Genomic DNA, 13,817 nt, shown 5'->3' with positions numbered 1-13,817 from the left:
CTGGGTATTGTGGCTTTAGGCTAGAGGATATGTTTTAATCTACACTTTTCTCTGGTTTGTCTCCTTTTTATTACTTAATCATCCAATGAGCCTTACAGAACTGTCAGTTTGGAAGGCAATAAACTGTGTATGGATTTTTCTTCTTTAGGATTGAGAAAGTCCCAATCATGGAAGCAATGAAAGAAACTTCCATACACCTAGTACTTCATTTCCTGACAATCAAAGTCATGTGCTAATGATGACCTTAGGCTCCTGGCTACAAATGTGAGACAGGGCTGACAAATACCCATCACTAGCTCTGCAAAACAATATGTGACAAGTTTTAAGATAAAAACCCAGTTCTTAGCATAATTACTGAGCAACGAGGCAGCATGTCATGTGACCTGGTTGTGACAGGCCAAAGACACAATGAACTGCCTTGTCCTCAGGGAAATTGATGTGCAGGGCATGTCCTTGCTTACCTAGTGATCAAGGAGGGTTCTATTAACTTTTAAAGACACTAATTATTACTGGTAATCCCTCTCTGAAATCCACCTATAAACTATCAGAAGTGCACTGTCCATTTGCAATTTTAGAACCATGAGATTAAACTACTCTTTCCTGGATATCTGGGTGGCTCAGTTGGTTAAGCATCTGACTCTTGATTTTGGCTCAGGTCACGATCTCAGAGTCGTGAGACTGAGTCCCATGTTGGCCTCTGTGCTGGGCGTGAAGTCTGCTTAAAATTCTCTCTCTGCCCCTTCCCACCCTCACACTCTTTCTCTTTAAATTAATCAATCAATCAATCTCTCTATTGAGTTGAACATTTGAATGAATAACATGTTAACATCATTGATATCTAAAATAACAAAGAACACATTTTAAGGCATACAAATGATGTCTCCTCTAAGAAGAGACACTGGTGAAAAAGATGACTTAAGACAGCTACTCATGGTCAAAGAAATGCAAAATTTAAAACAATCAACAAACCAATGTTTATTAAACAGGCTTTGAGTTGGGCATTTTTATGAGTTTTCTTCTCTTAGACTAAAAATTGAAAATACTTTGGATTTGTAGAATATCACCAACTTTTCCAATATGTTTCACCACTGTTTTATTCCTTTCATACCAGGGTGGGGGGTGGGAAGCATTGCAGTCATTTACACATTAACACTATAATTCCTTCCTTACAGATGTAGACGTTTAAGTCTAGGGACAATGAAAATGTTACAAGAAAAAGGCATTGAGCTGAAAGAAAGACTTAGATCTATCCATTCATTTATGTATATACTAATCAGTCACACAGCACAGTATCAGTAGCCTACTGTGCACTAGATACTTCAGTTACAAAATGTCTGAAGAATCCTATCATCTAATACACAGAAGGCATTCATGAAAACATACCATTTCATAACAATAAAATGAATGCAATAATGAAAATATGAACTTTTGAAAGGACCAGAAAAAAAGATACTGAAACCTAGTGAATGGAGTCAGGAAGTACTCACAGTAAAGATAGTCCCTGGGCACTGGCTTCAGGTATGAATATTTAAGGTAACTAAAATAGCGTCTAATCCTGGTCCTAGTCTTTATCAGCTAGGAGACCTAGAAACAAATCAGTAATCCCTCTGGATCTCAATTTCCTTATCCAAGCAATGAGACAGATGATTCACACAATCATTGAGGTCTGTGCTATTACTATTATAAATCTATTACTAGAGAATTTTCCAGAAGTTATAGAATAAGTTGCTTAACTAGAATTATAATATAGGTCTCCAGATTTGCCATATTTATGAGAGTCTTCAACTAATTTCTGTCTTATTAAAGTTATACTCACGAGATTATGAAAAAGTAACAATTTTCAGCACAATTTGGGCTCATTCATGTCTTAATACTTTAGCAAGTGACACTACATTGCTTAAAATCCAGCCTTCTTCCTGAAACTCATGTCTACTGCTCAGTAGTCTCCAGCTACTATGCTGCCATTCTGCTTTACAACAACATAAAGCACATTCCTGCTCTATCTTGGCACTTTTGCACTAGATCTGCCTTCTGTCTGGAAACCTGTAGTCCGAATCTTTGCAAGTCTAGCTTTTTCTTGTGTCTCTGGTCTGAGGTCACAATGACTTTTCAGAAAGGCTTTTACTAACTCCCTAATCTCTGGTGCACAGATCCAACCTGGACTTTACTTCATTTCATTAAACAGGAATCTTATCTGTCTTGCTTACTGTCGAGTACTCAAGTCCCAGGAAGAATTTTTGGCACACAGCTGGCATTCAATGAAAGAGTAAGAAAGGAAAGGAAGCAGGAAGGGGACAGAGACAGGATAAATCTATAAATAAAACTTTGGACAGTCATCATATTAGAGAAATTATTCTCTCCTTAATATTTACTAATTTGCCACATTTGCTCATCCAAAAGAAAGTTATTCATGAATGCATATAAAGGTTTCACGACATCACTTTTAATGTGGATGACTGTTCATTTTTAAACCTGAGATTTAATATGTCCAATTGTACTTAAGATTATATTAAAGTCAAAAAAAAGTTGTTAAAGAATAGATAAATGGTATTGAACTCATTAAAAGTTACTGCCCCTCAAATAATGTGTTGAATTTTTTCTTTGTTCCACATGCAAAATAACATTTTGTATCAAAACTATATTGGACAGCCATTATAAAAAAAAAAAAAGCCAAAATAAGATGGCTGATTTCCTTTCCTACTTTCTTTGCTCTCTCTGCTATATCTTATATTAATGACCACTCTCTCTTTCTTGTAAATTCCCTCCTATGTTTCAAGATATTATTTTCTTATCATTTCATTTTCATTCTACCTACATTTCTGTTTCTTTTCCATCCTCCTCCCTGAACTCAGCTTCCTCTACCACCCTTAAAAGGGTGGTGCTCCCCCACATTTTAGCCACTTACACACTCCATTGAAATCTAATTTTGAGGTGTATGAGTTTATGTATTCAACAAACAACTATAAGGGCTTCCTATGTGCCTGACACTATTCAAGCACTTTAATAAATAGTCACTCATTTAATTCTCATGAAACTCCATGAAGTAAGAACTATTATTATTCCCATTTTGGAGGTAAGGAAACTGAGACAGAGATAGATCCTGTAACTTACCTATAGTCACTCAACTAACAAGTGGTAAAAAGGTAATTCCATCCTGGCACTACCATCAACCCAGATCTCCCAACCTCAAATGTGGGCCTCACCTCACATCAAAATTGCCACTAGGTTCTAGTGATTTTTTATACCCTCAGTATTTCTGCAATTCATTCCTTCTCTTTAATTCCAACGCCTTAGTTCATTCCTTTGCTCTCCTGAAACACTTCAATAGCTTCTCACATTTCACTGTGTCCCTTCCAATACACCATCCACACCACCAGGAGTGACTTTAAAAAAAAAAAATTTTTTTTTATTTATTTATTTGACAGAGAGAGACACAGCGAGAGAGAGAACACAAGCAGGGGGAGTGGGAGAGGGGGAAGCAGGCTTCTGCCTGCTGAGCAGGGAGTCCAATGTGGGGCTTGATCCCAGGACCCTGGGATCATGACCTGAGCCGAAGGCAGAAGCTTAACGACTGAGCCACCCAGGTGCCCCAGGAGTGATCTTTCTAAGACCAAACTTAATTATTTCACTTCCCTACCTAAAACTATCCAGTGACTACCCACTCACTGCCTTCATGATAAGCTCTAAACTCCTTAACATAATGTATAAAGCCAAGAAGCTTCACCAGCTACCACCAATGTATAAATCCTGCAATTCAGACAATTCCCTACAACTTCCTGAAGGTATAATATATTTCCACAAAGATGTGCCTTTTCAGATCTCTTCCTCTATCTTTAAGCTCCCTCCAGGTTGGAAGATGGGACTCTTCCAATTATGTTTTTACTCGTTTGTCTCCACTATTTTACTGAGACATCTCTTGAGAACTAGGGTGGTTGACTAATATTTCTGTGCATCCAACTTCTCCCATGGTACTTGGCAAATAATAGGCAATGAGCAAATACATGATGAATAAAAGAATGGACACATAAATGAAATACTCTAAGCTTATCCCAAATGTTTTATCAGATTAATGAGACAATCACTGAATGAAGAATGAAACTGAGTTTGGCATTTGTGATGCAGCTATAACCCTCTAAGCAAAGCTTTGATCTTAAACTTCCCTTCTAATTCTATAGCATTCTATCTTTCTACTCTACGAAAATTCAGTTGATACCTTTTGCCAGCACCAGTTGACTTAAAAGCAGGACAACCAAGAATATAATTCCACAATGTTAGGACTTGGATCAGATGGCATCAGACAGCAGACATACTCTGGCAGTGTTCTCTGCCAATGTCCACATCTATTAAGTCTGTTTACTAACCAGTCATTATTTATTTCATGTCGGGATTTCTTTAGGGTGTGGTAGAATTAGACAGATGGGTTGAAGGTTTTCCTTCAGGCATAATACACATAAAATTGGGCAGATGGGTTCCAGTAATCAACCTTTAGGCCTGGAACACATGGACAAAGCAGGGAGAAAAATAATACACCACTGTCTACTAATAGGTAAAATTATAGTGGGGAATGGGCAGATTTTAAAATCAGATTTGAAATGTATAAATCAAAACTGAAAAGATTCTGTGTCACTTCCCTTCAAAGGTATATTTTTCCAGGTAACAAGTTTTTATTATAGTGATAAGTGAACTCAGAAGTCTAAAAAACAACTTATAAATAAAAGACTAATCTTAACAATAGATGTCAACCTGAAATACATTTTTCAGGCTCAGTTTTATTAAGTATTTCAATCAGTTAGCTGAATGAGGATTTTATAGACTATTAAATGAATGGGCAAATGATATTAATCTGGGAAGGAAAGATCAGAATCTAAAAGGATTTCACCACTGTGGAAAAATGGATTGAAATGATAAAATAAAGAGATAAGTAAAAAGGTATCGCACTTAGATTGCCCCTAAAACTCAGGGGGAAAACAAAATAATCCTTACACAAGTGTGCAATGTAGAGATATGAACATGCAGAGGCAGCACATAAAAAAAGAATAGGAATTAGAGTTGACAATATAGTTGGCAGGACCAAGAGCATGAAGGGTTGGACAGAGAAGTTAATTTAATGTTTGGCTGTATTAATAAAAGGAGGGTATGTATTAAGGTAGCTGGAAGCTGATTGTGCTGGAGAGCTTCTGTTGACACCTCCTTTTCCAAACTTTGCCTTTCTTTCCTCTGCTCAGTGCCCCAGGATGCTGTTGACCTGCATGCTCTATATCAACTTCTCCTTTCCTCTGAGCTTGGGTTTAGCCAAATGATAGAACAAGCAAGAGATAAGGGAAGAAAGAAAGTGAGAGCAAGGTATTTTTTCCCATAGGTCTTTCCCTGTACCGAGTGAGTTCCAGATACACAAAAGATCATGGCACTGTCTGGCAATAACCTCCATGATTCCAGCAATGACTTCCTTTTCTCACTCCTTTAAAGCAAGGGGTAGTAAGGACACTCCGCTGTTACTAGCCTTATGGAATGTCCCATGCCATTTGGATTTTTGTGAATATTTCCTTCATTAACATCTCCTCAAATTGTCCAATTCAGTATGGCATCTATTTCCTTCAAGTAGCCTGACAGGTAAACTGTCATCAAATACCTATTACATGCCAAGCATGTAGAAAGCACTGTTATGTTTAATGGTTTTAACAACCCTCCGAGGAAGTTTTTCTTTTGCCATATACTTTACTGATGAATAAATGGATGCGTCCAGAGGGTGACTTGCTTAAGGTCAAACAGCAAGTAGGTAACCAAGCTGGATTTGATCCCAAACCATTTGACTTAGAGCCCATGCTCATCACTATACTCATTTTACTCTGTTCAGAGTAAGTCAGGGTCCACCCAGGAAAATTTCTTTCCCTCTGGCTTCATACTCTCAGAGGAATTGAAAAAAAGCGGTGTTTAAAGGCAATGTTAAGAGAGTGTGAGGGATCTCATAACTCTGAGATATGTGAAGTGAGTACAAATTTGTAAAATCTCTCTGAAAAGCAATTGACAACATGTATCAAGGACCTTAAAACATGCACTTATCTGAACAGAAAAGAAATAGAAAAACAACCATAAAACAAGTAGGGAAATGGCAATGAGTACATACCTATCAACAATTACTATGAATGAGAATGAACTAACTAATGGTCCAATCAAAAGACATGGAGTGATGGAATGGTTAAAAAAGCAAGACCCATTTATATGCTACCTACAAGAGACTCATTTCAGACCTAAAAAGACACATGCAGATTGAAAGTGAAGGGATAGGGGTGCCTGGGTGGCTCAGTCATTAAGTATCTGCCTTCAGCTCAGGTCTTGATCCTAGGGTCCTGGGAACTAGCCCCACATCAGGCTCTCTGCTCAGTGGGAAGCCTGTTTCTCCCTCTCCCACTCCCTCTGCTTGTGTTCCCTCTCTCGCTGTGTCTTTCTCTGTCAAATAAATAAATAAAGTTAAAATAAAAAAAGAAGTGAAGGGATAGAAAAATATTTATTGTACAAATGGAGGTAAAAAGAAAGCCAGGGTAGCAAGCAGACAAAATAGACTTTAAAACAAAGACTGTAACAAGACACAAAGAAGGACACTACATAATCATAAAGAGAACAATCCAACAAGAAGATATAACAATTGTAAATATTTATGCACCCAACATGGGAGCACCCAAATACATAAAGCACTTATTAACAAATATAAAAGAAGGAATCAATAGCCATGGGATAATAGTAGGGGAATTTTACACACCATTTATATCAATGGATAGATCATCCAAATAGAAAATCAACAAGGAAACAGTGGCTTTGAATGACACATTAAGCCAGTTAGATCTAACAGATATATTCAGAACATCCCATTCTAAAACAGCAGAATACACATTCTTTTCAAGTGTACATGGAACATTCTCCAGAATAGATCACACAATAGGCCACAAATCAAGTTTCAACAAGTTCAAAATGAGCAAAGGCATATAATGCGTCTTTTCCAACCATAATGCTATGAAACTAGAAATCAACCACAAGAAAAAAATCTGGAAAAAGCACAAACACATGGAGGTTAAATAACATTCTACTACAGAATAAATGGGCCAACTGAGAAATCAAAAAGGAAATTAAAAAAAAATACATGGAGACAAATGAAAATGAAAGCATAATGGTCCAAAATATTTGTGATGCAGCGAAAGCTATTCCAGGAGAGAAGTTTATAATAATACAGGCCTACCTTAAGAAGCAAGAAAAATCTTAAATAAACAACCTAACCTTACACCTAAAGGGAGCTAAAAAGAAGAACAAATAAAACCCCAAACTAGTAGAAGAAGGAACTAATAAAGATTAGAGCAGAAGTAAACAAAACAGAAACTAAAAAAACAATAGAATGGATCAATTAAACCAGGATTTGTTTCTCTGAAAAGATCAACAAGTTGATAAACCTTTAACCAGACTCTTCAAAACAAAACAAAAAAGAGAGAGAGAGAGAGAGAGAGAGAGTGAAAGAGAGATGACTCAAATAAACAAAATCAGAAATGAAAGAGGAGAAATAACAATTATCACAGAAATACAAAGTATACTAAGAGAATATTATGAAAAGTTATATGCCTACTATATGCCAACAAATTGGACACACTAGAAGAAATGGATCAATTCCTAGAAACATATAACCTCCCAAAACTGATTGAGGAAGAAGTAGAAAATTTGAACAGACCAATTATCAGCAATGAAATTGAACCAGTTATCAAAAAAAGTCCTTACAAGCAAAAGTCCAGGAGCAGATGGCTTCACAGACAAATTCTACTAAAGATTTAAAAAAGAGTTAATGCCTATTCTTCTCAAACTCTTCCAAAACAATAGAAGACAAAGGAAAGCTTCCAAATTCATTATATGAGGTCAGCATTACCCTGATACAATATCAGATAAAGGTACTACAGAAAAAGAGACTATAGGCCACTATCTCTGATGAACACTGATGTAAAAATCCTCAACAAAATATTAGCAAACTGAACCCAACAGTACATTAAAAAAAATCATTCATCATGATCCACTGGGATTTATTCCTGGGAGGCAAGGATGGTTCAGTATTTGCAAATCAGTCAATGTGATACATCACATGAACAAGAGAAAGAATAAACATCATATGATCACTTCATTAGATGCAGAAAGAGCATTTTACAAAGTACAATATCCATTCATTATACAAACCCTCAACAAAGTAGGTTTAGAGGGAACACATCTCAACATAACAAAGGTCATAGATGAAAAAAACCACAGCTAGCATCAGACTCAATGATAAAACACTGACAACCTTTCCCCTGAGGTCAGGAACAAGACAGCGATGTCCACTCTCACCATCTTTATTCAACATAGTACTGGAAGTCCTAGCCACAGCAATCAGACAAGAAAAAGAAACAAGAGGCAGCCATATTGGTAAGGAAGAAGTAAAACTTTTACTATTTGCCGATGTCATGATACTATATATAGAAAACCCTAAAGACTCCACCAAAAAACTACTAGAACTGATAAATGAATTCAGTAAAATAGCAGGATACAAAATCAATATACAGAATTCCATTGTATTTCTATACACTAATAATGAAGTAGCTGAAAGAGAAATTAAGAAAACATTCCCATTTATAATTGCACCAAAAATAATGAAATACCTAGGAACAAACTTAATCAAGGGGGTGAAAGACCTATACTCTGAAAACTATAAAATAATGATGAAAGAAATTGAAGATGACACAAAGAAATGGAAAGATATTCCATGTTCATGGATTTGGAGAACAAATATTGTTAAAATGTCCATATAATCCAAAGCACTGTCCACCTTTAATGCAATCCTTATCAAAATACCAACAGCATTTTTCATAAAACTAGAACAATTAATCCTAAAATTTGTATGGAACCACAAAAGACCCTGAATAGCCAAAGAAATCTTGAAAATGAAGAACAAAACTGGAAGTATCACAATCCCAGATTTCAAGATATACTACGAAGTTGTAGTAATCAAAAAAATATGGTACTGGAACAAAAATAGACACATCGATCAATGGAACAGAATAGAGAGCCCAGAAATAAAAACACTATTATATGGTCAATTAATCTTCAACAAAGCAGGAAAGATTATGCAATGAGAAAAAGACAGTCTCTTCAACAAATGGTGTTGGGAAAACTGGACAGCAACATGCAAAAGAATGAAACTAGACCCCTTTCTTACACCATACACAAAATGAACTCAACAAGGATTAAGGACCTAAATGTGAGACCTGAAACCAGAAAAATCCTAAAAGAGAGCACAGGCAGCAACTTCTTTGATATTGACCATAGAAACCTTTTTCTAGCTATGTCTCCTGAGGCAAGGGAAACAAAACAATACATGAAAATAAAAAGCTTCTGCATAGCAAAGGAGACAATCAACAAAACTAAAAGGCAACCTACTAAATGGGAGGCGATATTTGCAAATGACATATCTGACAAAGAGCTAGTATACAAAATATATAAAGAACTTATAAAACTCAATACCTCCAAAATGAAAAATCCAATCAACAAATGGGCAGAAGACATGAACAGACATTTTTTCCAAAAAAGACAAACAGATTCTTAACTATAGAGAACAAACTGGTGGTCTCCTGGAGAGGTAGATGAGGAGATGGGTAAAACAGGTGAAGGGGATTAAGAGCACACTTATCATGATGAACACTGAGTAATGCATAGGATTGCTGAATCACTATATTGTACACCTGAAACTACTGTAACACTGTATGTTAACTATACTGGAATTAAAATTTTTAAAAATGTTTTGGAACTAGACAAAGGTAATTGTTGCACAACATTGTGAATGTACCAAATGCTCCTGAATTTAACTTGATTAAAATTGTGTTATGTGAATTTTACCACAGTTAAAATAAAATCTTGCACTTATCCTTAGGCCCATTAATTCTACTTACAAAAGTCTATCCCAGGGAAATAATCAGAGATATAAATAATGACTTAAGTGCTAAGATGTTTATTGCATAGTAAGTTACTAGGACAAAAAGAAATCTGAAATAAACTTGATATTCAACAACAGAAAAATGGTTAACTAAATTGTTATACATGGATGCATATGTATATACTCACATAGATAATGGAATATTAAAATTATTAAAATCATATTTTGGAAATAGAAATGTGTTGGGGAAATTCTCACATTGTTAATATAGGCTCCAAAAAATTATCACACTGTGTACCCTGTGTTTTAAAGTAGGTATGTGTGTACATGCCTGCATGAGTCTGAAAAAAATGATTTTAAGACAAGACTACAAAAACATAACTGTGGTTATCTTCACAGTTGGGAATATGAGTGACTACTTCATTTCTGCTGTATAACTTCCCATTTGCTTTTCTGTATTCCCAGTTTTGTATAACAGACTGAAAAAATAAAAATTATTTTAAAACATCAATAACTATAATTAAAATAACTATGATTTAACTATAGTTAAAATAATAGGAACTGCATAATCTGAAAAAATAAAAGAGACGATTCAAGAAATTGTGAATGAAGGGCTATCAAAGGGAAGGGAATCTGACACTCAGCCTGTATGGATCAGAGAGAAGAACACAAAATAACAAATTAGAGAAAGACAGACTGGCTTACTAGAAGCAAAAGAATTCTTTTTTTTTTTTTAGAAGAAAAAATTTTAATAGGGTTTTTAAAAATGGGAACGAGGAACAGGTTGTCTTAAAATGTTTTGACTTTTCTGTCATTAGAAGTATTTGAGAAGAGGCTTGACCATAATTTTTCAGGAATTATCTCACAACAATTTAAAGTTTAGGCCTCGAAATCTTTTTCACGACAGATTCTAAAACTTGGATGCTACCAAGTAATAATATCTGAATATTTCCTTACCATCAGTGATTTATTTCTTTGGGATAAGGTATTATTGTTTCTGGGAAGTTTCTTTTAATCTCCTTTGGGGGGTGGCAAAGCAGACTGCCTTACTAAGCTCAAAAGTAGTTCCTTGGGGGGCAGAATACATGTTTTTGATCATTATTGCCTACAACAGTCCCAAGTCCACAGTCCACCTATAGCAACTCCTATTTTTTATTCGCGTAAGCCAACGCACCAGACCTGATTAATACACTATCCCCAGATCTACTCCACCCTGCTTGTCCCTTGGCCCCAGCAACATGCTTCACTCCCAGCCAGAGGAACCCCATCTCCTGGCACTACTGAGCCTCTGGCCCCTCCGCTAGCTGCCCAGGGAGCTGCAAAACATAACAGAGAAAGACAGAGGAGTTCGTGGGTTCAGGGTGGACAAAGTGAACTGCTGTCCTTCTCCCCAGCTGCTCCCCCTTATTGTCCCAAGATGTGGTGGTTCTATAAAGCTTCTCTTGAGGCATCTCACGTAGCCAAGCAAAGAGCCAGGTTTCCTTAAGCAGCTGTGCCCACCTTCTGTTTGCTTTCCCCCTTCTCCTTTCACTTTCTCTTTTATCCTCACTCCCACTTCACTGCAATTATTTGCCCCAGTAAAGCATTAGCACCTGTCTCGCTTTCACATCTGTATTCCTAAGGATCTGCACTAAGATAGCAATTGAAATTTTACCATGAGTTAGTTAACCAAAGGATAAATCATTCTGAAAGAGTGAGCTATAGGTAAAATCTTAGACAAAGGACCAAAGGCAGAATTGATCTGTGGCCTGGAGGAAGCCGGGAGCCCTACCATGAGCAGCAGCATGGGAACCCTAGGGCCAGAAACATGGCCTGATGACCATCGCTGGCCATGAAACTGACCCATCAAAATCACCTCTGTCTGTGGTGTCTAAAGCTTGTAGAGGAAGAGCTTTACTAGTAAACTCGCCCCTTCCCTTAACCCTCCCCAAAGTCCGTTAACCAACCTGCTGGATGACACCACCATTTCCCAAGGCCTTTCTAACAGATGACACCACTGTGTTCCCAATCCTCGTGCCCTGTACTTACCAACTTTCAGCTCCCCGCCTGCAATGACCATGCACGCCACACTCAGAAGGTTGCTTCTGTCCACAGGGAATTCTAAAGTCCCCATCACATAAAGGCCTTTGAGGAATGGAAGATTTGTATCCACAAGGACTGTCCTATCTGCAGAAGAAAAGGAAATTGCTCAGACACATAACCAAAAAAAGAATTGCCTTCTCTCCTCCACTGATTTACTCTGGGATTCTCCAGGCGATTCAGGAGCTGCTTACATTGCTACCCATGCCAGGACAGGTGTAGCAACTAGAACAAATAGTTTGTTAAAGACTAGGTCTTAATAAGGAGGTAGGAGGAAAAAACCCCACATGATTAATAATTTTTCCATGGCCCAACAAACCAAGTGTTATGGACGAAAGGCAGTGTTTATACCACAAACCTATATGTTTTATTTCTTAGAGGGTGGGGAGGGGCTGAGGCAGAGGCAGAGAGAGAGAATCCTCAAGCAAACTCCCAGCTGAGCACAGAACCCAACACGGGGCTGGATCCCACAACCCTGAGATCATAACCTGAGTTGAAATCAAGAGTCAGATCCTTAACCAACTGAGCCACCCAGGCATGCACACCCCCCTCCCCTGCCCATACTACTTTAGTGCAAATGCACTAAAAATGCCCTATCCTTTGTCCCTTCCCTTCATTTTGGCCATAGTTTCAGAGAGGTAGAGAACCACAGATATGACCTTGGCCTCTGAAGTCAGATTATTTGGATGCGAATCCCAGCTCTGCTACTTATTAGCTGTGTGAACCAACACCTTTGTCTCTTTGTGCCTCGGTTACCCAATCTGTGAAATGGGAATAATAAAAACACCTGCTTAATCGTAGGGCTTTTGTGAAGGGTGAAATGAGTTCATAGATCTAAAGTGCTTACATAGTACTAGTAATCTCCCAATTTAGAGAGAGATTTACGTTTCCTGATTTATGTTCCTACCACATAAAGCTAAGGTCTGGTGTGTTCTCAAAAAATGCTGGGTATTTTCATTACTGGCCCTGTTGTCAATTAGTTTGGCATGCTTGTAGAATTCACTGGACAACTTAAAACCATTGTTCTTCATCTCCGCTTTCAAAAATTTCCATATAACTTCAGAAGAAAGGAATCATAGTTTTTGTCTGAAAGTAACAATAGGGAAATACATGAATAAAAATTCTCATTTAAAACAGTAAATATTTCATGTATGCCAAAGTATTAAGTGTTACTTTATGAGGCTTAGTAGTAATTCAACACAAATTAAAGATCTCAAATAAATGCTTCTGCTTGAATTTCAAGTACCGTAATCACTGACACATGTAAAGTTTTTAAGGAATTTTGTTAACATAATCTCATGCCTCATTCCAGGAAACAATGTACCCTGCTGTTTTTAAGGAACTGCCCTCCAAATTAACGTCTCAGAGGCTGTCTTTCCTAGTCCCCAACTACTTCCCTAGCTGTAAGACAGCCACACCCTCCTGTGGCAGAGATTGTAGGGTTGTAAACCAACTAGTTCCCTTTTCCTCCTGGGTTCACAGTTAGACCATGTTTTCTAGCCTCCTTTGTAGTTAGGCAAAGCCACGCGATTGAGTTGTAGTCAATAAAATGTAGGCAGAATTGAAGTGGGATATCTCCAGCATACACTTCCTCCTCTCCCTTGTCTCTCAGTTGGAGAGTAGAAAAATGGTTCTTAAGGTATAGCTGTGGTCCAACAGCATCAGCACCACCCACTCACCCATCAGAATCAACCCAGGTTCTAGCTCTGCTGGTAAGACATTTCCAGTCTTCTCCCCAATGGACCCACCACCCCTCCCCCATGGAAATCTCTCTACCTTCTGATAACAGAACATTAAAACACAT

At 37.4% G+C, this 13,817-nt stretch overlaps 1 protein-coding gene across 1 annotated transcript in view; it reads right to left on the bottom strand.

Moving 5' to 3' along the window:
- The window catches only part of PKHD1 (PKHD1 ciliary IPT domain containing fibrocystin/polyductin), a 465,684-nt gene that overhangs the window by 155,624 nt on the left and 296,243 nt on the right, over positions 1 to 13,817 (bottom strand). The window contains 1 exon segment of the mRNA XM_028097676.2: positions 11,963 to 12,100. Coding sequence (XP_027953477.2) covers positions 11,963 to 12,100 — 138 coding nt within the window.

This window comes from Eumetopias jubatus, unplaced genomic scaffold (genome assembly GCF_037043125.1).
Source record: "Eumetopias jubatus isolate StellerSeaLion01/CBP00866 unplaced genomic scaffold, mEumJub1_p1.0 scaffold_6, whole genome shotgun sequence".
Lineage (NCBI taxonomy): Eukaryota > Metazoa > Chordata > Mammalia > Carnivora > Otariidae > Eumetopias > Eumetopias jubatus.
Note: the sequence above shows the minus strand (reverse complement) of the source record. Positions and strands in the feature narration are given on the sequence as shown.